This window comes from Bacillus rossius, chromosome 3, assembly GCF_032445375.1.
Source record: "Bacillus rossius redtenbacheri isolate Brsri chromosome 3, Brsri_v3, whole genome shotgun sequence".
Classification (NCBI taxonomy): Eukaryota; Metazoa; Arthropoda; class Insecta; order Phasmatodea; family Bacillidae; genus Bacillus; species Bacillus rossius.
In genome coordinates this window covers 103875211-103901765 of record NC_086332.1, presented here as the reverse complement: position 1 = coordinate 103901765, position 26555 = coordinate 103875211, and the positions used below count along the sequence as shown (strand labels likewise).

General features: G+C 36.9%; 1 protein-coding gene across 1 annotated transcript in view; it reads left to right on the top strand.

Moving 5' to 3' along the window:
- LOC134531482 (beta-galactosidase-1-like protein 2) overlaps nt 1-26555 on the top strand; it is a 61050-nt gene that overhangs the window by 9640 nt on the left and 24855 nt on the right. Inside the window, exons 2-6 of the mRNA XM_063367193.1 lie at nt 413-617; nt 5817-6002; nt 8230-8371; nt 12432-12591; nt 14949-15098. Of these exons, the coding sequence (XP_063223263.1) occupies nt 413-617; nt 5817-6002; nt 8230-8371; nt 12432-12591; nt 14949-15098 (843 nt within the window). The remainder of the gene's footprint in view (nt 1-412; nt 618-5816; nt 6003-8229; nt 8372-12431; nt 12592-14948; nt 15099-26555) is intronic.

Below are 26555 nucleotides of genomic sequence, written 5' to 3'. Positions count from 1 at the left end.
GGAATTCATCCCGATTTTCTAACATAAAAATTGCGGATTTCCAAGATGGCATCTAAATTTCAAGATGGCGACCATAACGATAATTGCAACGGTGACGTCATCATCCAATATGGCGGACAACACAATGCCGGAATTTTCTAGAAAACAAAATGATGTCATCCAAAATGGCTGATCCAATATGGCCGCCGTGATCTACTTGTCCCGTTACGTTATGTCCCGGTACGATGTGTCCCGTTACGCCCCGCCAAGATGGCCGCCGTGACGTCTCAATCCAAGATGGCGGACACCGGCACCGGCACCGGACCCTGGACTCTGATCTCGGAACCCCATCTGTATACTACTCACACTACCTCATTTTTCATGGCGGAAACAATTAAGGCTGATATCCATTGTGGTTCTATTTGTGTACAAGGGGAGCGCACCTTGCCCACGCTGTATGAACACTACGTGGCAGGAGGCATCACGTCAGGACTGGTGGCCAACGGGAGGCAATTCTTGCTCAACGGAAAGGAGATCCGCCTGATGACAGGCAGCATCCACTACTTCAGGGTCCACCCGGACTACTGGAGGGACCGGCTGAGGAAGCTGCGAGCAGGCGGCTTCAACGGCGTTACCACGTAAGTAGGCAAGACCCTTAAGATTCCATGCAACGTTTGATACATGAAATAATAAAATAAAGCCAGCTTGAATCGTCATGTTTTGAGGCAAGGCACAGTGTTTTTCAAGTTGATTAAACTGCAAAGTTTTGGTTTTGATTTTCCAAACATGATCTGCAAGCAGGCCCAAAATCTAGCTGCCAGGAAAACATATTGTTAAGTCAAGTATTGACTTGTACTCCTTTCCCTTATAGGAATAGAAAGCAATGACTTATTATAATACAACCCAATGTAATATGGTAAAAAAAATTATTGCTGATGTGTAGTTACTACTAAAGTCACATGAGTGAGCATTTCATGTTAGCAGACCTTTGACTTAATCTCGTTTTCGCCATTTTGTGAATTATATTTATTTTCTCTGGCAGCCTGGAAACATTTGATATATAATATTTAATAAGAGCACTTTAATGTTCTTAAAGTCCTGATTCATGGAACTTATTTTCGTTCCGAAATAAGAGTTGGATATGCTATTTTAAAATTAACTTTTGTCTAGTTGTGGAAAAGGATTATTGTCAGAGCTTGAATGCACTCACCAAAACATTACAACATCTTCATTTCAAGGGAACGTCATAACTACCTAGTAGTATAAAATAGTTTCTTCTGGTCCTGGCTTCTGGCTGAGGTGCCTAGGTTCCGACCGCTACCTAAGATATAATTTAAAGTTTAAGGTTAAGGTCGATGACTTAACCTTGGTGGGATAGGGGCGCGTGATTTCTTTTAGGAGTCTTAAGCTATTTTTAGGAACTTGGATTCTTTCTAACGTAAAAGTCTTTTGAGGCATTCCGAATTTTTGATAAATAAAACGGGAAGTTATCCCTCTAAATGGGAATTTTCCCTTCGAAGTAAGGACATTTCTAGGAATTTTGAGTTATTTTAGAGGAAATATGACATTCATATGGCCACATGTGACGTCTCAATCCAAAATGGCGGTCGCACCTCGGCACCCCAGCCTGAAGCCAGTGCAAGAAGTTAACTATTTTATACTATTCTACCTAAATTCATAAAAGAATATAACAATAAAATTCTACTTTCTACATTAATTATTATTGTTGCTGAGAAACAAAGCCACGTCAAGCATACAATGATCGAACATAAGTAAACAAATAAAAATTTCCAAGTCTGGGTTAAATGTTAATATATGTTTTATAATTTAAAAACAATAAGGTTATTCCTGGGGGTTCGGACCACCGAGTATGCTAAACCGAGTTTTCATTACACAAACTCGCCGGTATAGTTGAATAATGCCAAGGTGTTACGGCTGATGTGTTTAACCTAGTATAGTATTTATATACTATAAAAATCATTATTTGTTTATTTATTCGTAAAAAATGCGTGTCAGAAAAATTGATTGGTTTACATAGTTGGATAGGCGGGATGGTGTTAAGCAATAATCTTGATTGAGGGTTTTATACAACATATAAAAAAAAGTATATGCATTCAATTTTGATGGCATGCAATGGCAAAGTCTACTACATTAACAAAATGGTTGCGCGGTAAACTTTCTTGGGCCTTCAGAAGAGACGTATTAGATCAAAATCAGAGAGTTTGAAGAATTATGTAATTATTTATGATATTTTATTTATATTTGCCATGAAAACAAAAATATAAAAAAGTCATAAAATACAAGACAACAAAGTAATAAACTACTTATTGATGAGTCTTGGTGACACTCCTTTTGTTGCCGCTCTGTTGATTCTGAAGTTTTCTGATTGGCACGACAAACCATAAAATACATTTCTCGAAGCGACTTTAATGTCATACCACAATACCGCCTGCAATTAATTCACAAAATAACAATATAGTAAGACAAATAACGAGACTATATTTGGCATTCATGGTAAAAGTCAGGCAGTGACGAAATTAAATTCTAAGTTAAAAGCATATGGAATTATTCCACTCAATATTCCTGCAGTATCCGGCATTGCTAACTTAACAACTGATTAATAATAATCAGCACTCACAACCATATTAAACGTGTGTCAAGTTGGCGACCACACATTTGAATTTCAAGGTCAAAATTTGTCACGAATTAGTGCTCAATTTGTGCTAATTTGTGCCGTAGAAATCAGAATTTGTGCTGCATTACGTAAAAAGTTATAGCATTTATTAAGGTGGTCGCCAACTTGACGTCAAGTTGGCGACCACCCAAGGAAAATATCAATTTATTGGAATGAATTTTATGTCACGAATTAGTACTCAATTTGTGCTAAATTGTGCCGTCGAAATCAACTTTTGTGCTGCATTACGTAAAAAGTTATAGCAAATATTACGGTGGTCGCCAACTTGACGTCAAGTTGGTGACCACCCAAGGAAAATATTAATTTTTTGGAATGAATTTTATATCACGAATTAGTGCTCAATTTGTGCTGCCAGATGCCAAAATTTCGAGCTTATTGCAACGTAATTTAAAAAGTTATAGCCCTTGATATGTTTGAAGCGAATTGACAGCTGGCGACCACACATTGGAATTTCAAGGTCAAAATTGGTCACGAATTAGTGCTCAATTTGTGCTAATTTGTGCCGTCGAAATCAGAGTTTGTGCTGCATTACGTAAAAAGTTATAGCATATAGTAAATGAAAATGTCAATTTTTTGGAATGAATTTTATGTCACGAATTAGTGCTCAATTTGTGCTAATTTGTGCCGTATGAATCAGAGTTTGTGCTGCATTACGTAAAAAGTTATAGCATATAGTAAGTTGGTCGCCAACTTGACGTCAAGTTGGCGACCACCCAATGAAAATATCAATTTTTTGGAATGAATTTTATGTCACGAATTAGTGCTCAATTTGTGCTAATTTGTGCCGTCGAAATCAGAATTTGTGCTGCATTACGTAAAAAGTTATAGCATATAGTAAGTTGGTCGCCAACTTGACGTCAAGTTGGCGACCACCTTAATATATGCTATAACTTTTTACGTAATGCAGCACAAACTCTGATTTCGACGGCACAAATTAGCACAAATTGAGCACTAATTTGTGACAAATTTTGACCTTGAAATTCCAATGTGTGGTCGCCAGCTGTCAATTCGCTTCAAACATATCAAGGGCTATAACTTTTTAGTTTACGTTGCGATAAGCTCGAATTTTTGGCTTCTGGCAGCACAAATTGAGCACTAATTCGTGACATGAAATTCATTCCAAAAAATTGATATTTTCCTTGGGTGGTCGCCAACTTGACGTCAAGTTGGCAACCAACTTACTATATGCTATAACTTTTTACGTAATGCAGCACAAACTCTGATTTCGACGGCACAAATTAGCACAAATTGAGCACTAATTCGTGACGTAAAATTCATTCCAAAAAATTGATATTTTCCTTGGGTGGTCGCCAACTTGACGTCAAGTTGGCGACCACCTTAATAAATGCTATAACTTTTTACGTAATGCAGCACAAATTCTGATTTCTACGGCACAAATTAGCACAAATTGAGCACTAATTCGTGACAAATTTTGACGTTGAAATTCAAATGTGTGGTCGCCAACTTGACACACGTCCATATTAACAATAACTCCGTAACAAACGCTCATAACGTCACCTGAAAAAACGAATTGATGGCAACCTACTCGAGATAACGACTGTTTGACAAGTAATCACGAATAAGCCGGATAAGCTGACAGAATCCCGCTCAATATGCTCAGCTAGAAACAAATCCAATCATTTCCTACAATGATGAAAGCTTGGCGTTTCCTGGTCCCTCGTCTGCAGCATTTGTGGTACCAATGAAGTCGATAATTCCACTGCAACTGAACTATTTCACAATACCTCTCCAGTTCAGATTCTGAGGTAATGGTCACTGCCTGGTGTTGTGTTAGGTTAGTTCTCAACTGCCGGTTCTGACTCGCAGCCCGATCAGATGCTCAAAAACTCTCTCCACTTGCAGAAATCTCGAATTTTCAGATTCAAAAGGCAGGACTAAGTTACATGTTCAGGGCCTCAATTCACTTATCGTTTATAACATAAATCATGCTCTGCTGTTACCCAACAATTTGACAAAAAAATTAACATATGAATGTATGTACGCTGGTATGCTGCCAACATACCGCCTTCTTATCACACCCGCAACAGTCTCTCTCTTTCGAGTCCTTGGTTCGCGCCTGCTGGAGTCGGCAAGGCTGTGAGAGGTGACCTCGCTGCAGCCAGGGACTCCGTCCTGTTGTCCCGCCAGAGGTCAAGGGCTCCTCTGTGCACAACCTCTGTGTTTGTCGACAGCTTCCTGGTTCACTGGTTCACTGGTTCACTGTTTCACTGGCTCACTCCCCTGGGTTGTCCCTCGGGGGCCGGGTGATGCCCCACGAAATGTAGCGTCTCTCTGTCCGCCGGTGGGTGTTCCGAGGAGGGCGCCTCACCGGGTCTTTCTGGCCATCTGGCACTGTACTGGTAGTCAGGCCGCGAACATCTCCAACACACCTCAGGAAAGAACGAAAAAGAGCCACAACTTAAAGAAACAAAAAGAAGATGACAGCTGAAGTAACACAACAGGGCCTAACACCTAAGAGCAATTATAAATCTAAGAAACTTAAATTTCAACTAATTTAAGGATCTGATTTATGAGGAAACGTCCATGACTAAGGTTGCGACAAAAATTAATGTGTTGTTTGTATTCTGCACTAAAATATAACCAAGAGTAAATACAATTTTATCAGCCTTAAAGTAAGTTACTGATATTTGCATGAAAAAAATTTTACATCATATGGAAATGAATTTGATATTTATGAGGACAAACAAACTTTAAATCTAAAAGAATTTAAAAACAAAGTAGAAATCAGATAAGCCTAATAATAATACATAACCAACTTTGTGATAAAATATAATTCATAATAGTGTTTTATTCTTAGAACATTACAAACTTTATATTTTTAGAAACATTAAATCATTTATCTCCCGTATGGTATATAGTCCTTCTAGCCTAAGTGGTCTGGGATAGTTAAACCAATGGTAAAACTTTGTTTTATAAATGGTGGTAGATTTTAATTTTTGTTCATTAAGCTTATATCGTTATTGGAATGCCTTATTACTATAGCTCACTTGACTATGCTAGTGAGTTTTATTTTACCCAAATTATAAAACCATTTAAGTCGTAAAAAAAATGGGAAATCTCTCCCAATACCCTATGACGAGACAGGGTCATTTTTTGTTCTTGATACGTGAATGTTTTGCAGATGTATATCATGGAACTTGCACCAACCAGAACTAAACAGTTTTGATTTTGGCGATGGAAGCAATGATTTTTCGCCCTTCCTTAACCTAACCAAGTTCTTTAAGATCGCCCAGGAGGAGGACTTGCTGGTGGTTGTGAGGCCTGGACCATTCATCAACGCGGAATGGGAAGATGGCGGACTTCCCAGGTGAGACTATATAGAATTAGATAAGGCGGATATATAATGAGGCTTCAACCTCTGTAATTCAGAAATTAATTGTTTTGAGAAATAATAAAAAATATATAATGGGCCTGAAAAATATTAAATAAAGGAGATGGTTTAAGAAAAAAAATTGTGGCTACGTGGTTATTCACACACGCAAACTACCTGTCTTGCTCGTAAGCTATAAGGCTGCTTGCAGTACCGTATTGATAATGTCAAAAATCTTTTAAGTAAACTTTGTCTTTCAAAATTTTAAATGTTCTTCGTATGGTCGTAGTTTCTATCATTAATTTAACTATCTTCGTTATCATCACCTGGGTAGAATAAAATTGATAATATTTTAAAAGTTGGGCCTTTTTGTGTCAATAATTCTGGTATGCGAAAAGTTTTCACATTTATATATATATATATATATATATATGTGTATATATATATATGTATATATATATATATATATTCTGATTAAAATGTGGATAACTTTGATTGAAGCTATTGATTCTAAAAAAAATAACCTAAAATCATTACTAGAGATATTTTACATTTTATACCACATGAAGCTCTGAATTAATTTTATTGCTTGTTTAGTAAATTCATGCGGTAACGATTCTTCAAACTAAATGTGTCGAAATTTCAAATTAAAACTGCAGGTGTTTTTTTTTTTTAGAATCATTCAATAAAATCACAACCGGATACACAAGAGTAGATGATATCTTTCTTTGGGGGAAAAATGACGTAACTCATAAACAAACATTATTAAGGTAGAGCTGCGACAGGATTTACGACATTCAGACTTAAGAGTGGGATATATTTCCCTCCTCTACAGGAGGTTCCAGGGTATGATTACGTACTATTCGCAAAGGTTTCAATAAAATAATTAATCGAAATAACTTAAAAATAATTTCTATAAAAATAAAATTAATTATAACATATAAAATGCTTTATACAAATTAACAGTCCTTATAAATTTCAGTTTCAGAAATAATTAACTAAGGGGTCAACATTCATTACGTTATCGATAACGGGACCAGTTGTGATTAAGGGAGTACCAGAACTTTGGTAAAGTAGACATTGCTGAACTATTGGCTCAGAGAGACTTATAACTAAACACTTAATTATGAAATTACTATCGACTGAGTCTTAGATAAAAATTTTAACTTACATGAACTGGAACTCCTCGTATGTTCTGGAACTTCCCTGCCCCCGTTCTCATTTAGATTAGATGTAACATTTCACAACTTAATACTTATTATCGTGAACTTAAACGAAATAGGTACCTGAGTGTCCGGTGCCCAATCAGTCATGAAACACGAACACATTTCCTCCCCTAGGAATAAGCCTAATAGTTACATCGCTGACTTGTTCCCAGGACGAGTAGGAGCCCGCCCAACGAGCCCCGAGCTCACGCTAACTCCTCCTTAAAAACCCTCGGCCACACCTCCTACTCAGGGCCGGTGCAAGGTAAATTGGCGCCCTAGGCGAAAAGACTTAATGCGCCCCCCCCCCCCCCCCCGGGCCAGTCACCCCAAAAAAAAATTCCTTGCCTCAAAATACATCACGTAAGCCTAAGATTTTGTCAACAATCAAATGTAAGCAGGCTTGTGTTTTTTTTTTTTTTTTAACTTTTTTAATTATTACAAATCATAAACAGGTCGCCGTGGACATTAAATAATTACTTAGATCAATATAAACAATCCAAACTGTTACAAAAATCCATTTTCATCTAGTTTCAATAATCGTTAAACATATTATATGAGCTGTTATGTGTCGTGCTGCGCCGCCCCCAGCTACTTGGCGCCCTAGGGCCCTAGGCGGTTGCCTAGTTCGCCTGTATGGACGCGCCGGCCCTGCTCCTTCTTTCCAGAAGGTTTCCGCCCAGCTGATCTCAAATGTCGCAATCAGGGTACAAACCAGCTGAGTGGACCCCACGTCGCTCCCCCGTGAGGGACATTTACCTTAATTTGGCCGCAGAGCGACCCACACACGTCAGCGACCGGGCTCACGCCACACACTGGTATGTGCGACGCCATCACCACCATCGCCCGGGCCTGCCACTCTGTTGCGCCACTCTGCAACTGTGGCAACCCACACACAGCCTGCACCAAGGAAGACCGAGATTAGAGCTGACTTAGCTGAAAAATTCACGTACTTGACAATATTCTAATTGTTGTTGATAAATTAAACACCATTTATGTATTTTTGTTTTTGTTCCAAGTTGGCTTTACCGAGATTCTAAGGTAAAGGTGCGGTCCTCCAATCCAGAATACATTTCATACGTGACAACTTACTACAACGCTTTGCTTCCTATTCTGAAGAAAATGCAATTTACAGAAGGAGGACCAGTCATAGCTTTTCAAGTAAGTATGCAATATATTTATCACACAAAGATAAATAAAATGTCAGCTAGGTTTAGCTGTCACTTCTCTCTTTTAACTTGTGTTGTTTTCGTGATAACCAAAGTGTTCACTGACCCAAGCACTTTATGATAAACATTAAAATAAAACACAATTTTTCCAATCGGCCTATGATTTTTGACATTTACACAATTGTTCCAATCGGCCTATGATATTTGACATTTACCCAGCTTCTTAGGAGAAGCATAAATCCCGTAAGTAGGTTACAGAGAGTAGGTCAGGTTACAGAGAATAATCGGTTGGCTGTTATCAATTCCTTTTCTTGCAAATTTGTTAAAATTTAATATTATAATTTTGCTCACTCTCCCAGCAAATAGATATTAAATCTAAGCTGCAATGATAGCAGTAGTATATAATGGTATGTTCTGCAGCAGGAGTAGGAGTGAGGAACTGGCGCCCACGTTCCAGCCGCCATTTTGGATTGTGATGTCACGGCCGCCATCTTTAATGACTTTGGCCTTTGACCTTAACCTCCAAAATAAACTCAAAAACTCCCAAAATTTAAAAAATCTTAACAATTTTCCATTTAAAATTACCGTTTAGACGAGAAAATTCCCACGGAAAAATTTCATTCAAACATTCTGAATATTCAAAATCCTCCATAAAAACTAAGTAGGCAATTACCTAAAGAGACTTAGTGTTCCCAATGAGACTTCGTATTTCCCCTACAGGCTTAGAATACCCCAAAATGAAAAAAAATTAAGCTTCTCATGTCATGACCCCGGCCGCCATCTTGGATGAACTTGACCTCGACCACTACTTTGGATTATAGAAATTTCTTGAGACCACCATCTTGGATTCTAGACAGATCAGCCAATTCAGATTTTGGAACCTCTGGTCATTTCGAATGACGTACAGACCCATATGTCACTATTTTTAAAATCCAAAATTACTAACAAAATTCCCAAAAATTTTAAAAAATTAAAAAAAAAATTGCTTAAGAAATCACTAATGTAATTAGGTACAGAATCCCCGGCTTAAACATATTTTAATTACTCTTTCCCTATGGTGTTCACAACAAACTGACTCCAACTACCACTAACAACGAAATATATTACTCCAACAAGTGTGGCGTCATGGCAGGAATCTTAGGTCCGCCATCTTGGATTCACTGTTTGTATGCTAGAGTGCACTGCTACTGTATTATTTTATTTTTTATCTGCGAAATACCATCAATTACCAGATCGTTAGCTTCTCAGAACATCCGCCATTTATTCGGGATCTAGGTCTGCATCTTTAAAACCTGTAGGGAAGAGTGGGGTAATGCCCCACAGGGGGATAGTGGCACGCACCTCGTTTTCCTAATCACAAACAATTTGCAGCAAATGGACATAGTGCTGCGCTCTAGGGAAAGCGGAGAGGACTTCTTGGAAGTTTGTTTCATGTCGCTATGTTGCCTGATGTACGAGTGGGGTGCGTTTAAAGGAAAACCAAGGTATGTAATCTAATGTTTCTCAACACTTCCATGCTACGTAGTAAGAATAAAATGTAGATATTTTTGTTGATAAATATTATTTTAATTATATTTGAACAGTAACGTATCTTTTGATACCAGAATCGCTTGCACAAGTATCCACTAATAAGTGCTATGAATCTGTACGGCAGAATGGTTGGCGACAGAGTAACAGCCCGCGCTTCGCGGGGCATTAACCCCATTCATGCGGGCCATTGCCCTTTATGTGCGGGTCACTCTCAAACACGTAATAAATTATTTTTAATCATGTTCAATGTGTGTACTGTGTTTTGCCGTGTCCTGTGTGTGTACTGTGTGTCCAATGTGTGTCCTCTGAACTGTGTGTCCCATGTGTGTACTGTGTGTGTAATGTGTGTTCAGTGTATGTACTGTGTACACTGTGCGTCTAGTGATAATAAGTGATTTTATTTGAAGATATTTGGAATGTTTTCCGAATTTCTAGGTCAAAAAATACAAATTTCCAAGATAGCGGTCAAATGCCAAGATAGTGGATGCCGCAGTAATAAATTATTACTGCACTCCAGCAGATAGAATTAATATAATATGGAGGTAGCGAACTCTAGCAGACGAAAACAAAATAGCATGTCCAAGATGGCCGCCATCACATTAATTGGTTGGTGTGATATATACATCTCACATAAGTGGTGGAAGGTCAATCTGCCGACGTCTTCCGTGGAGAAAGAATCAGTCGTCAATTTTTTTTTGCCATTGCCAAGTTTGAACCTAGTACTTGGTGTACATTTTTAAAATAATAATTTATTACACTTTGATTAATTTATTTTTAAAATTGTTTTATCACTTTAAATAAAATATCTGACAATAATTACAGATTTTCAAGATGACGGCCGTGATGGCATAATCCAAGATGGCGGAGTGTTTTATTTACTTTATATTATTTTTTTATAAATTTAAAATTTTTCTGATTTTCTAGCATGAAAAATGGAATTTCAAGATGGCGGTCGTAACGAAAATTGCAATGATCTAGAATTAAATATGTCAGGCGTAACTAAACGTACAACGATGACGTCATACACACCCAAGATGGCGGGCGTAACGAAATATGCAACGTTTCTAAAATCCAAGGTATTGACCATATCGATACGTGCAATGGTGTTTTTAAATAATATTTCATTAAAATTTGTTTATGTGAATATTTTTATGAATATTAAATTTTTCCAAATTTCTAGCATAAATAATATGGATTTTCAATATGGTAGCCGTGACGATGATTGCAGCAGATAGGTCAAAATTGAAGATGGCGTGTTCGACCTAAGAAATTTTATTAATTTTTTTTATATTTGTATTAAGAATATATTAGTTGAGTATTTATAAATTACATTTTCTCTCTCCGGGAATTAAACCATGGGCTATAATCAATTAAGTAACTAAAAAATTTGAAGAAAGCAATTTAAATATATATATATATATATATTTTTTGCTGAATTTTTGGTCAAAAATAAAAGAATGGGAATTTTATGGTCAAGTTCAACGTCAAGGTCCTCATATCAGTGGCGTATGGCGGGTTGCTTTAAGATGTCTTAAGCTATTTTCATAAATTTGTGTTCATTCTATGGCACAAGTATTTTGAGGATTATCGAATTCCGAATTTTTGAATTTTTGAGGAATGAAACGGAAAATTTTCTCAAAAAACGGGAATTTTTCCCTCGAAGAAGGGATATGTTTAGCAATTTAAATTCAATTTGAGTAATTTTTAGTAAATTTTGAAAGTCAAGGTCATCCAAGATGGCCACCATGACGTCACAATACATGATGGCATCCGGTACCTCGGCTCCAACTTGTCACTCTTGCCGTAGAACATGCCATTATAGCTACTAGTGATAGCTCGTTTACTTTGGCAAGGAAAACATTGAATGTTATAGAAGTTCTGAGAGCTATAAGTCGCAATAAAACATACTTTTATTTATATACATGTGTAAAGTGTAGATTATTCATAGATAATATTTAAGGAGAGAGCTACATATTATGTACTTGACTTCATGATATTTACAATAACGTAAGAATACTATTGACTGTCCTTGCAGATATGTTATTTTAGCTAATTAATTGGGTCATTTGTAACAAAATAATTTAAGACACGAGGAAGAGAGTGTCACTGAGTAGTTCATGCAGGGGAGCAAAGAGACAGCTGTTGACAAAATAAGCTTTTGATATTTTTTGAAGTACGGTGAATTTGTTAGTTTCCAAATGATGAGGAATTAAAAGCAGATGGAATGTCTATAATAAAAAATCTTAAGAAAACCTATATTTATCCTTATTAAAAACATGCATAAATGTAAATTAAGTTTAAAAAGTAGCTTCATTCTTAATTTTAAATTATTTTGTCTACAATAATGGCTTTGGGCAGATAAAATATAATTAGTGGTTAAAGAAAAACGCTGTAAATATTTTTAGTTTTCGTTGATTATGGATTAAGCACCATTTGTACACTAAACTGTACTCAGCATTTATTTACTGTCTGTATGTAGACACCATGGATGTCTGTAAAATAATCAATGTGTTGAATTACAGATTGAAAATGAGTTTGGATCCGTCGCGAGAGGACAGAAAGTAAAGGACACGAAATACTTGGAGATTATCAGGGACCAGATGGAAAGTCATGGGCTTACAGCCCTCAAGTTCACCTCTGACTCAGTCTTATCATCCAAGGATGCCGGCAGTGTTCCAGGAGGTGAACCAAATTGTTTATATTATGTTCAGTCATTTCTCATTTGGTCATAGAGATTAACGCCTTTAGACCTATGTGATATCCTTAAGTCACATAAAAAATACATGTGCTTCAGAGAATAGTTTCAGTCAATTTGTAGAGGGAAAGATTTTTAAGGAGATGTGCCAATAGGATGGGGTTAGTTTTCCAGGATTTTTCTCTCAAAGTATAACTGAATTAACATGTAAGATAATATTATAGTAGAACTTAATTCAATATACGGACATACAGTTATCATGGAAACGAGACTATTTAATTGTTTACAGTCAATGAACCATACTTCGTATGTACAAATTGTTATGCTCATAAAATATTGTATATTCTGAGCACTTGATACTCGAGATCTATCAATATACAGCATAGAGTGTCAACATATCCCCGACACTCCCCCCCCCCCCCCCAAAAAGAAAACCTTGGGCACGTTTTCGTTACTTAAAATGCTACTTTTATTTAACTACATTATTTTCAATTGAAATGGATAGTTTATAATAACTATTAACATCCAATATCTTACTTAATTTATTATAAGCCCAAACTTACCAAGAATTGCATTCCCTTAGCAACGAAATTCCAAAAACTGAAAAAGTTAGAGTAACTTACGTAACTCATCATGCACTATATTTGTAATTCATGCTTAGTTTACTACCTCCCCCTTGGTATTATTTTTTCTTTGTAAAAAAACCTACGCCATTTTCACCCTCTTTGATTAAATATTGTAAAATGGTTAAAAATGAGTTATTAGTTTTTAAATGTTTAACACTTACCCCCAGTGTCTAATCTCCAGCTTTATTAAAGGTAAAATTATGATTATCTCTTACGGACCCCTTTTTAAAATCTTTGCGTTGAAATATAACAAATATGCATTCATACAGTATTGTGATTGTTTATTTAATATAGATCGTTTTAGTAGAAAAGGGGCGATCACACGAGTAGAGTAAACGGGACAGCAGCTGGGCAAGAAGTTGCTATCTTGTTTGCTCTACTCGTGTAATGGACCCTTAACGCTTTAATTAATTAACAAATATCCATTCAACCAAATATTCATAGTTTCACATTTATTAAATAATTAGGCTGAAAATATAAAAATACGGTGTTACTGTTGAATGTACCTGTAGAAAGCAACCTTCCTGAAAGTTATATTCTGGCAACTTTACTGGGTATCATCAAATGGAACTTCTGTATTACACTCGCATTGCCACTGACGATAATAGGGGGATGTCCAGGGAGGCATACAGTGTCTCCAGCCATCGCGGGTTGTGGCCAGGGAAAACTGGGTGGAACTGGGCTCTGCTGGGGTTTATTATTGCCTTCCGCTTTACGAAAGCCAAGAAACACCACCCACTTAGGGATAAATTTAAATTTTTGGCCTGATAGTCAACAAATAAGCTAATAATAAATTTTAACCTCTAGTTAAATTCAAAATACTAATGCCAATTTATGTTGTACAAAAATTTGACTACCGTGTTACACTTAATAGCATAGAAAATTTACAAATTTGATTTAAACTTTTAGATTAAGTGTCATTGAAGACGAATATAATGCAAATGTTCTTTGCGAATTTAAATTTTAATGTTTACAGCAATCGTACTAGAAACTAAAATGCATATTTCCTTGTATTATTTCATACAAAACAGTTTTAATTTTTATATACAACTAAAAAATTAATGAATATCGTTCAAAAAGATATTGTCATAGCAGATGTATTTCATTTTAACAGTGCATTAAAATAATGTAGCCGTAATGGATTGTTACTCATTGGGTCGTTGTTTGTTTGTGTTTCTATAAACCAGTTGAATATAATTTTTTACTTATTATGATTTTATTTAATGTTTATGATTTCTTTTTTACAGTTAGTTAAAAAACCTAATTTATATTTAATATAATAATTTTTAACTAACATTTTGAATGAACTGTAACTATAAATTTATTTGCTACTATAGAAATAACTTATAGCGTATAAGGCGTATGCAAGCTGCAAGGTGAAAAAAAAATTAGAACCAAAAGTGATCAGTGATGTTCAAATACAACTCTCAGAACCACGTGGACTCTTTTAGAATTTTACAACTTTTGAAAATTTATTTCGAGTCACAAGTGTAATAAAATATTTGTGAAAGTTTTATTAAGATAACTAAAAATAAAAATAAAATAAAACATTAACTATTGTTTGTATTACAATAATTAGACCGACACTTGCATATTACCTTTATTTTGCAAAATCATAATCCAATTTATACATGCACCAAAGCTGTAGAACACCTTGCTTTCGCTCAAGTATATGTTTATGTTCGCTGAGAAGTAAAGCGTGTTATCGAATGGGACAGCGATGATGACGGCGAACCTGGGCAGCCAAGTGGAGGCGTCACTGGCCATGCTGAAGGAGTTGCAGCCGGAAAAGCCCTTGTGGGTGATGGAGTACTGGACGGGCTGGTGGGACCACTGGTTCGACAAGCATCACACCAAGCCAGTTGCAAGTAAGGATCAGTGATCATTTCTCGAGGGTGGCAGGTGAGTAGTGTTTTTTGAATATTTGGGGGCACCAGCGGGTAGTGGCAGATCCAGTGATCCACGGCGGCCATCTTGAAATACGTCAATTCCAACGGTCATCTTGACATTTTACCCCGGCGGCCATCTTGGATTCAGCAATTTAGTTTTATAGAACATTCCACTGCCATCTTTAAAATCCGTAATTATTAACTTAGAAAAATATAAAAACATTTAAAAATCATACACACAATATTTAATAATAATTTAATTAAAAAAAACATCGTAAAATACTATACTCCTATGCATTGGACTTTTCGTTGCAATGACTTTATTATCGAGTGCCCCAATTCTGAGTGTTACACCTTTCGTTACAAAGACATCAACATCGACCGACCCAATCTGTGCGATGCACTTTCCATTATGATGACGTCATCGAGTCCCTCAATCCTATTTGTTCCTCTCTTCCACCAGCATCTGCCGGATGAAGCAATCTAGTTTATGTTTAGTGGAGACCGCCGTCTTGATTTCATCTGATGAATATCGCCATCTTTGTTTCAGGTTTTGGTTCCTAAAGTACGTCAGTATCGATCGTCCTTACACATGTAAGGTCGAGTTTCTAATTCCTAATTATGAACCTAGTAGAAATAATATATCTAATTATTTTTCAATATCTACAAATTCCACAAAATACAAAACAAATCATCGCCATCCTAAAACATATTTTTATGATATGACCACAACTTTTTCTTAAAGTCATAATAAAAAAGGTATTAATATGCATAGCCAGAGATATATGTTAACATATATATATATATAATTAAATGTCTCATTGTTGCAAATTGTATAGTTACATTGAAGTAATAATATTATCAAAAATTACTTATCAAATTAATAACATTTCTTCCAAAAAATGTAATGGTATTTGATTTATTCTATCATCTTACAACATTCAGGACCATAAATATTCAGAGTCCTAACACACAGGTAATATTTTATTATTATATTTTAAGCATGACCAAGTTTTCATATCCGTATTTATAAAAATGAAATAATATAATTCCCCCACGGTGCTGTCATCTACAGTGAAGGATGCGAACCGAACGAATCGCGCAATCTATCTGCTTCCGCGGCAACCAGGCACGCGTTAATACATATTTTCCTTTGTTTATCGCGAGGGACGTTATTATTATTGAATTATAAATAAAATTTCGTGCCCGGGGCCACAGTTGCATATCATTTTGAGCACTGAAAGACATAAAAACGTAAAATATTCTCGACGAATTTAAATCTCGGCCCCAGCGCACCACGAGCGTCTGGATTGGAGATGAAAAAAAAATTCTTTCTTAAACTTACTAATACTTATTTTACTAACTGCAAGGTCATTTTTATTAAATTCTACATTTAATTTCGCGACGAACAAACTTCGTCGTTAAATGTGTAATTGCGAAAAAGCGTAAAACATTCTCGACGATCTTGAAGTTAAATAGCAAACATGTATAAAAGTTATAGTTAAAATAATCTCTTCGTTAAAGTAATAAACATATTTGAATTAATGAGTGCAGATAAAAGTAAATTTATCAATTTAATTGTTGATTTCATTTCACTCCTTTGTATACATACAAAATAGTGATAATTCAATAAAAATGATTCAAGTTTATTCATAAAAGTATGCAATCATTTCATCAATGTTTTGTTATGACGTTGTCACGTTAAACTATCGTCGGTAAACCGTTTTTACAGACAACCAATTTTTTTTACACATAGAATATTCTACGTATCGCCGAACCTAGTGAATATTCCAATTTATAACATCTATGGTTACAATTACGTATTTTAAGTAACACAGAATGTTTTTGTTTCCCATTTAGGTGCACGTAAAGTTTTTGAATGTTATTTAATATTTACAAATACATACAATTTATCCAACTTTACTTTAAGTTTTCTTGCACCTAGTTTATTTTTATCTAAATAAACTGCTTTCGTGAGTGCATTTTTTTTGCACACACAGGCTGCACAGCGATGTTTAGTGTTTTCTGTTATTATATTCATTTAGTAATGTCGGTATCATTACAATCCACTTATAACTTCCTTTCGCTGTGAACTCCCTCCACATAGCTTCTTAAAAAGTTCGTTAAAAGGTTCAAACACTCATAATTTTATAACGGTGAACTTTAAATTAATATTTATTCCGAACATTCCTACAAGGCTAAATGTATATAAGAATACATAAACAACAAATAAAAAAACTTTTTGTATAAAAAAACTCGGCCAGTTTTTTGCTTACTATAGAGCCGAAATTTCCCTGTAACATGTGTTTTGTGATAACTACAAGACCATTATTCATTTTGGCAAACATTCAACTCGGTATTATACGATCACTGGGATAAATTCGCTAAAATACGGATTGATCCGATATGATCTAGTTCTATCTAGCTACAACTGTTTTATCTACATTTTGCTTTGTCCGGCTATAGTGCTTCCATCTACATTTGGCTCCATTTGATTTCAGTTGCAATGTTGCTTGAACTAGTCCCGATTCCTGGACATGCTTTGTTATTACTCTCTATAGTATTAAACATTGATTACGAATGTTACATCTTAAAGTAAGAAAATTGATTACGAGAAATCTGTCTTAGTTAGACATTCGATTAAACGAAATAAAACCGTCTTTTAAAATCCATAATTTGATGTTTTTTTTTTTTCACTTTTATACACATGCAGACAAAATAGTTATTTTTGTATGCAGCTTCCACTACTTATTTTTTAAAGTATAGTCCAGTCCACAATTATTTGGTAATGGTAAAACGCCCCTCGTGCCCTAAAATTATATTATTTAGATTTAATAAAAAAAAAGGCATAGGAAACAGCTGCGCAAAATAATAAAGAAAAATACAAGTATTACCAGAGGGGGCACGAGGTGGTGAAAAAGACAATTTTAGACTCCCTGCACACAGGCAAATTGGGAGCTAGTGGATCGTTTAAATAGAATAAGGTATATGATAAATAAATAAACACTACATAAGTAGCTTGGTCTATAGGTTCCCTGTTTTATTTAAAAAAAATTAAATGAATCTTTTGTTTTGGTTTAACAATAACATGGTATACACAATATATTAAAGTTATTAAAATTATTAAAGCAAGTTATACAATACTTTTAACATAAAAAAAATCATAGAAACAGAAATTTGAAGTATCCCTCCTGACATATTATAGTTATTATTATAACTTCATATATTCTTATTGGTTAAGTTCTTTATGTCACTGCTCGCTGTTATATAATTTGTTTCGTTGGTGGCAAGGAGAAGTTATATTTTAAATATCACCCGTGACTTGAAGTTGAACGTCTGGCCAGGAGGAAAGCTCTTCTTAGGGGGAAAAGCAGCTGGAGGTCCTGCACAACTTGATGGGTGTAATTTCGGCACCCAACTGTTGGATCCTGTCTGAAACACAAGCCAAATTCCAAACTAATTAGACCTGATTCCAGACAGTCAAACACATTCGGCGCGAAACGGCCAATAAACGGGAATTCGGGGAGGAAAAAGATCGAAGTAACTCACCAAACAGGGTGTAGCTCCAAAACTCAGGAGATGTCTCGCGCCGACATCCAAATGGCGCGGACCGAGAATATCGCAGATGACGCGAACGAAATCATCGATAAGTGAAATAAAAAATTAATAAAATTTTAACTAAGACATGACTTGTTCTAAATGTTCCTACTAATTGGCTACTGAAATTTTAGCTGGGATCACATCCCTTAAGACAGATGACTACATTTATGATTCGAACTAGTACGTCGTTGCCGAAGAAAAGCCTCTTAACACAGAGGACGCCGATATGACGCGGTAAGTAGCTGAAGTCAGAGTACCAAGTGCGGCAATGGCGGAAAAAGCTAATTAAAACGGGTGGTAGGCCATAGGGAAAAATAGGGGGAAGGTTCGACTCTGGACCGAATATATCCGGAGGTGCCCGGTGTGGTCGTAGCCACGACTTCAGTTGTTTGCGCCAAAGGGCGACTGCTGTGGTCTCTACCGGCAGGTACAGAAAGTAACATACAATCGACTATTACAGGCTGCGAGGAGGAAGCATAGGGCGTTATGGCATAGCTGGTGGTGCACTCTGGTGGCCTAAAGGGGACATAAAGGGGGTAGTTATCAAGATCGCCCACAGGTGGCGCGGGCGTCAGCTCCACGAGCTGGGGCCAAGAGAATATGTTACAGTTTCTACCCCTAGATGTCGTGGGTGGTCCATCCTTGCACATATATTTTTTATGGCAAGTCATCCTTGGAGTCGGTCACTGCCTGGCGGGGATCACGTCAGGTCAATGGTCCTGGGCTAAATTCTTAGAATCGAGAGGGGAGGGGGTGGACAAAAACGCAACGTCGCTGGGAACGAGCGTCCATAACGTGACTTTCGAGGAGAGAACCTAAGACAAATGTGTGACGGGAAAGGCTAAGCTCGTCTCTGCGAAATGGTAACAACTCGTCCAGAGCTGTTGTATGCAGTTTTAGTCATGCAGGGAAGTAATGTTACGGGCCGAGAACGTGACAGCAAGCGAGAGAATTTTCAACCGGGCTGCCAACGAAGTCTTAGATTTGCGAAAGATCAGATAGGTCTCTGAGAAAGGTGCTTCAGTCTACTGGCATAAAGTTTAACTACGTAGAGTACATCAGCCTAAAAAAGTGTAAATCACCCCTTTAGTAACCAGAATAAAATAAAAAATAAAATTTCCAAAAATAATTTAAAATTATAATAAAAATATGCCGTAATGCCTAGTTTCCGGCACAATGGGTAAATTTTTATCATTTTGCGAAGCAAATTTCAGTATTATCTCTCGTCCAATATGTTGTAAACTTCCCACATCATGTAATCAATCACTACTTCTGCATTTTTATTACTAATACCTTTAAAATATATGAAGTCTCCTGTTTTAATAACAGCCTCAGTGTTATTAAAAACAGCCATATCCTAGTGACCATGATAATCATTATCAGAATAATTTATTTTAAGAATTATTACCATCGTTTTAGTCTCAAAACTTAATAACAGTCTTTGATCTTGTGAGCTACAAGTTCTGCAATACAGTTTTCGTTTTTAACATCTTCAGGTGCTTTGCAGTTTTTGATCTTGTCAGCTCCTGGCTGTTCTACATTCTTCTCAGTTTCATGGAAGCGCAAATATTATCTTTTTTTCATTTTCCGTGAAGATGCTGCTTTCTACGATAGCTTTCGGTTCCAAATAATTAGCATTAATTGGGACAGTACTGTTAGAATCAGCATTTTCACATTCTTCGAGATCATTTTAGTCATCTAATATTTTACTGTCATGACTACAGAGCTGGTTGCGCAGGAAACCTCGACGAACGCTGTTTCGCCCTCGATGGAGACTTCAATGGATGGCGAATCGACAACAAATAACGAACATCGATGTCGTTACTGTGACAAGATTTTCTCAAACAACAGCAATGCTCGTCGACACGAGAAGAGAGAATATGCCAAGAACCTATATCGCAAAATGTTTGGTTGTGAGAAATGTCATAAGCAGTTTTCCAGAAAATATAGTATGAAAACGCACTTTAAAACGTGTAAAGGTGCTGCTGTGCGGCAGAAAGTAAAGGTTTCCATACAACAACGATGCATTGATGTTGATAAGAGGATGCCTGGAAATGGTACTAATGTGGAAACGCCAGTATCTGGATCAGGTCTGAAAGGCTCGTCTTCATCACCACGGTATCCTTGCAGCTACTGTGATACGTCGTTCGCATTTTCCCATGATGCACGAAGACATGAACGGAGCAAATGCAAGAAGAATCCTTCTCGCATGAAGTTTCGCTGTGATGAGTGCCTTAAATGGTTTACTCGAATTGACAGTTTGCGACATCATGCGAAAAAATGTAAAGGTGAAGTCTGTGCGCCTACTACTGAACTACGTGCAGACATTTCGACTCCTCGCTTTAGATTGGAGACACGTAAGCGTACAAGCAAGAAAACCGATGTGCAGCAACCGATTGCTATGACGTCTGAACATGAAAATAAACCTAAGACTGTGTTCGGAGCATTACAAGTGAACGATAATGGGTTCTACTTAACGCAGTCTGCATTTAGTGGAATATTGAAAGACTACTATTATATAAATATGTTAAGTGAGTCGAAAGACATTTGTAATTTTCTTGACGATATCAAACAGAACATAATCAATGAGCTTACTGATGACGTAGCAACAAACGGACCTTTGAAGTATAACTTGTGGTTGGACTGTATATATGGAAATCCATATCCGTTGGATGACAAAGTGAAGAAGTGTGCATTCAAGACATCGGCTGCAGTAATTTACAGTTCTGACGATGTGAAGCAATCTGTTAAACACGGTATCCAGAAACTCTGTCAAGAAGAGGAGGACTATGTTAGTAAAGGTTTTGGTTGGTCTCTGTCTAGCATAAACCGATTGGAGCTAATAATTAGTCATTTCACGCCTATGCAGGGATAAATATTTATAAGATTGCTGGCTTTCGCAAGTGTTCATGTAGTAAAATATAAATTATGTAATAAATATTATGTTTGGTAAAGAACTTGTGGTGTTTTATTTTCGAACCTGACAATTTTCTGGTATTCTTACATATTTTTTTGTATCGGCCAGGGATCGAACCAAGTTTCGAATCAATCATTACTTGAGTGAGTGAATTTTTTGATGAATTTAAGATTTTTCCCGAATTTCTAGCTAAATAATTACACGATTCCAAGATGGCTCCCTAATATTCGGATGACGGACACCTCAGTAATGATAAATGATTACTGCACTCTAGTGGGTTAGAATAAAACTATCATGATGGTAATGATGGTAATGATGATGGTAATACGAGTACACACACAAGATGGTGGCAATGTCCTCTAGCATAGCAGGTGGTGGCTCCTGGTAGTGTGTACTGAACACAAAATGTCGGATCCATGATGGTCGTCAAGGTCAAAGTCAAATTTCAAGGTAAAGGTCAAATTTCAAGGTCAAGGTTAAATTCGAAGTTCAGGGTCAAATTTCGAGGTCGTCATATTTCAATGCCAACAGTTGAGGTCATAGGTATGGTGAACAGAAAATTGTACTAACATGATATCAGCACACTCTAGCAGACGAAAACAAGATGTCCAGCGGACGAAGACAAGATGGCGGACATGACGTCATACCAGCTGACGACATATACCTTGTTATTGGTGGTGTGAGGTCAGTCTAGGTAGCTTCCATGGAGGAAGAATCAGTCGTTTACTCTCGCCGGGATCGAACCGAGGACTCTGAACTTCGTTCCATAAATGTTTTTTTTTTAAATATTTTTTATTAAAATTTTATAAGTTTTCACATTTTTCCCGATTTTCTAACAAAAAATTACGGATTTTCAATATGGCGACCGTAACGGGAATTGCAACATTGTAGTCATAATCCCAGATGGCGGTCATGGTATCGTTATTCCTAGAAATGGCTTATCGGAGGCTTTAGACCTGGATGCTTAAGCGTTTTTAGGATTTTGAGTTCTTTTTAAGGCAAAACGACTTTTGAGGTTTGTCGAAATCCTAATTTATGAATTGTGGAATTTTTTGAGATTTTTTGGCGAAATGTTTTTCAATAAAAAATGAAAGTTTTGGCGAATTTTGAGGAATTATGGGTAAATTTTGGACAATTTTGGCAAATTTGGGAAATTTTGAAGCTCAAAGGTCAATGTCAAGTTCAAGGTCACTGGCATCCAAGATGGCCGCCGTGACGTCACATTCCAAGATCGCGGTCGGCTCCACTGGCTCCACACCCAGGACCCAGTGGCAGGACGCCCATTCGTATACTACTAACATAGATGCTCTTTATTATTTACAAAACAATATAAATATATATACAACAATATAGTATGTGACTATACAAATCGAAATTAACCTAAGTTTGTTATTTTTTCTTTTAAAGTGTTCATTATAGCTAGGTCTTAAATATTAAAAATAAATAAGTAATTATGTCATCACATATATCTTATATCCTTGTATGACAAAACGTGTGAAAAAGAAAATCACACTTGAATGAAAATAATTGCACCAGCAGTCAAGTTCTTGACTTGTAATACTTTGTGTAACGTTCACATGAATAAGAAAAGAATGAGAGAATAAACATGATAGAATAAGCAGGAGCATGGAGAAAAATATTACTCAGGTTAGGATAGACCTCATTCAACAATAGAAGTAGTAAACAAATAGAAACCATATGTTTTAGTTTTCCATGATATAGAGTAGATGTAAGAACAAGTGTAGAAGTAAAACTCTAACAAGTAGAAATTATATGTTTGCGACTAACTCATGGACAAGCAATGTACGAGGAATACAAGAGGGATCTAATCTTGAGGTACTTCTTCAATTGACAGCTAGTACTTCTTTTTCTTTCGTGGACCAACTCCATGGTTAAAGTGAGACTTGCAGCAATATCAGGTTCATTGTAGAAATCATGTTCGCTGTGAATTAGACACTTGGCAGAAGCAAACGAAATTCAGAATCTTCAATAAAATTCTCCATAAAAAAATGTGACATTGCTCAATACTTAACCTTGGGGCCAGTCATGTCACACTACCTCTTGTAGGTGTGGACAACAAAATCGACGCAATTTTATTACTGCATGGTATGTCCGCTCTGGCCTACATTGCTCAGTGGACAAAAATAATAACGCCGACAACGTTGCGCACATACATGTCTTAACTGGTCTCTATTACACAGTGGACACAAATTATTCACTCCCAAAGTTCTATCACTTCAGCGATGCTACAAATATGTACCCGTTACATTGCAGAGTAAAAATGCAATTAATTGCCAAATAAACACTTCTGCTTCACTTCACTTTAAACATGACATCCATCTTGAAACAAAACTTCAACAATGTTGTAAGTTACCGCAAAACATGCTGTCCATACAGTCTCAGCTGTGTTAAATTGCAATTTCCTATTACTTCCTTGCTGTCCAAAGCTTTCAATGTGTACCAGCTCTCGTTGATCTTGTCGCTCACTCTAAACGGTTCTTCGTAAAGGAGAAACAGTTTCTTGGTAACATGTTGCCATAAATTACTTATAGGATTCGACTTCTTTAGAACGAGATCTCTAATACTAAGTCTATTATTGCGTGACCTCTTCTGTCCTCTTCTGCATTTAAATCTTCTTCCTTATCTTCATTGTTTTTGTCAATTCCTGGTGATAAAGAGGTGGGTAAGGCCTCCAAACGCTCGAACGCTCGTTGGACAAAATCTCATGCAGTATCGATCGGCGATCGATGTCTAACATCACCGATGCTTATTGGTTTAAAGTTGGCTGATTACCTGTCCCACTTGCAGCGTTTTGTGTGACGATGCTCGGTAATTTTTCAATACCTTGATCGTTAGAATAGTAATACGCCTGGATGAATAGGCTCCTGGCGTTGAAAGTAACCAGGTAACTGAGTTGATGAGGATGCTTCATTATCGTGAAATGATATATGAGGTTGTTTACCAGTATTGTTTCAAGTGGCGTCGCTTTTCAACTGGTCGACTTGCAACTTACTAGTGGGATTTGATTGTTGCGGCAGTCGGCCCTGAGGACTTTGAGAATTTGACAATGAATTCTGTGTTCACTGACTTTCATAATACTGTGTATTATGACTTTCTGCTTGTTGATAATATTTGCTATCGTTTCTAGGCGAGTGTCGACTTTCTCTATGTCTCGGCGACCTGGGTGGCCATCGCGGCGAAGTTGGTGGAGTCCTAGATAGTTTCCGACCCTCTTCTGACCGACACGGTGTAGTTTGATCCCTAAATTTGTCGTAGTTTTTGTACCACGAATTTTGGTACTGATGTTTACTTGAACCTTTATACCACCAGTTACGACGATAGTTGTTACTTGCCCCATTGTTATGATCCACTTATTTTGTATGTGGTTGGTTTTATTCTGACGCCAGATCAGTGTGTTTATCTGTGCACGGTTCGTGTTGGCTTCGTTCGCGTTGTCACTACGTCGTGTCCACGGTTGGTACAACGGAGGCGGCTTGTTTGGCGGTTGTCGCTCTCCTTCTTCGCGAACATTAGTGTTGGTCCAGCTTTGCCTGTCCAAACGATCCTAAGCTAAAATTTGCTCTCGGAAATCAGAGATAGTTTCAAAGTTTCTGCCAGCAAGATGCAGCCCTATACTTCTGTAAGATTAAAGCGGTTAGCATACTCATCTAATGCCTTTAAAAATTTGCGAGGGTTTAGTATGTTTTTGCAGAAAATGTGGGCAACTCTTTGGCGAAGGATGTTTAAGCGTCGTGGCTGCGTCTAAAAATAGTATCGGCTGTCCGTTTGCGTGGTTTGTATGACTTGTGACGTGCTTGCCGACTGGCTGTCTGTATGCAACGGTGAAACCGGAATCTGACGTTCAGGTTGTTGTGTTGCCGGTGATTCCGGTACGTACGTGTTAATATCGTGTAAAGACATCCTGTGTACGCAAACTTTCAAATGCTTTATTTTATTATTTACAGTTTTTAATTCCTGTGTAGTGTTGGTCTCGAGTTGCTGTAGCGTTTGCTGTGCTTGTGCGAAACGTATTTCAAAACCAGCTGTGGTTTGCGTAATTTGTTCCTCGGCCACACGCCTAGCTGTGTCCTGGAACGCGGTCTTTGCATTCTCTATGGATTGCTGCATGCATTCCATCTGAATTTCGACGGAAGTAATTTTCGCGTTGACTGACTCGCGAAAGTTTTGTGCTTACTCGCGTACGTCCTGTATTTTTGCGGTGACATGTTGTGCAACCTCAGAGAATTTATGGTCTACTCTTGCTAACACTTCGGCTTGCATTTTATGTATGCTTTAGGTTATTTTTGTGCTTTGATGTGCTAATACATCTGAACGGCTACGCGACAACTCTGCCGCTTCAGATCTTTGAGGTGCTAATTCCTCTGAAATAGTTTTATTTTGTGTGGTCTGTTACCGTCACAACTCGTTTAGCTGTGAAGAAAGTATGTTATAAGCACGCACGAAATCATCCTTTGTGATTAAATTCGTTCCCACCTGTGATGGGCTAGCTACTGCTTTGGACATGTCTTTCTCCTTGGAACACAGAAACTGTTCCGCGGCGTCAATGGCGCTTGCCTGACCAGTTACTTTATCAATATTTTCCTGAGCCACATAACTAAATAGCAATGAGACCTCGCTGTCTGTGTTATCACTTATTTCTGCCGAATTGCATTCACCTTCCTCCTTACCATCTGCGGCCTTGCTTTTGCGATGCAAAAAGTACGTACAAACACACATGTTATACCGATATTTTGGGCGCCATTTATCCCATTGACATGTTTAGAAATCTGTTTACCGTATGTTGAGACTGTTCGCAAATGTATTGCGTAATAAACACTTATTAATATTCTTGTTATAAATATGAGTCTATCGAAACACATACAAAGAATTATTGAAATAATAATAAAGTAAAATCATTA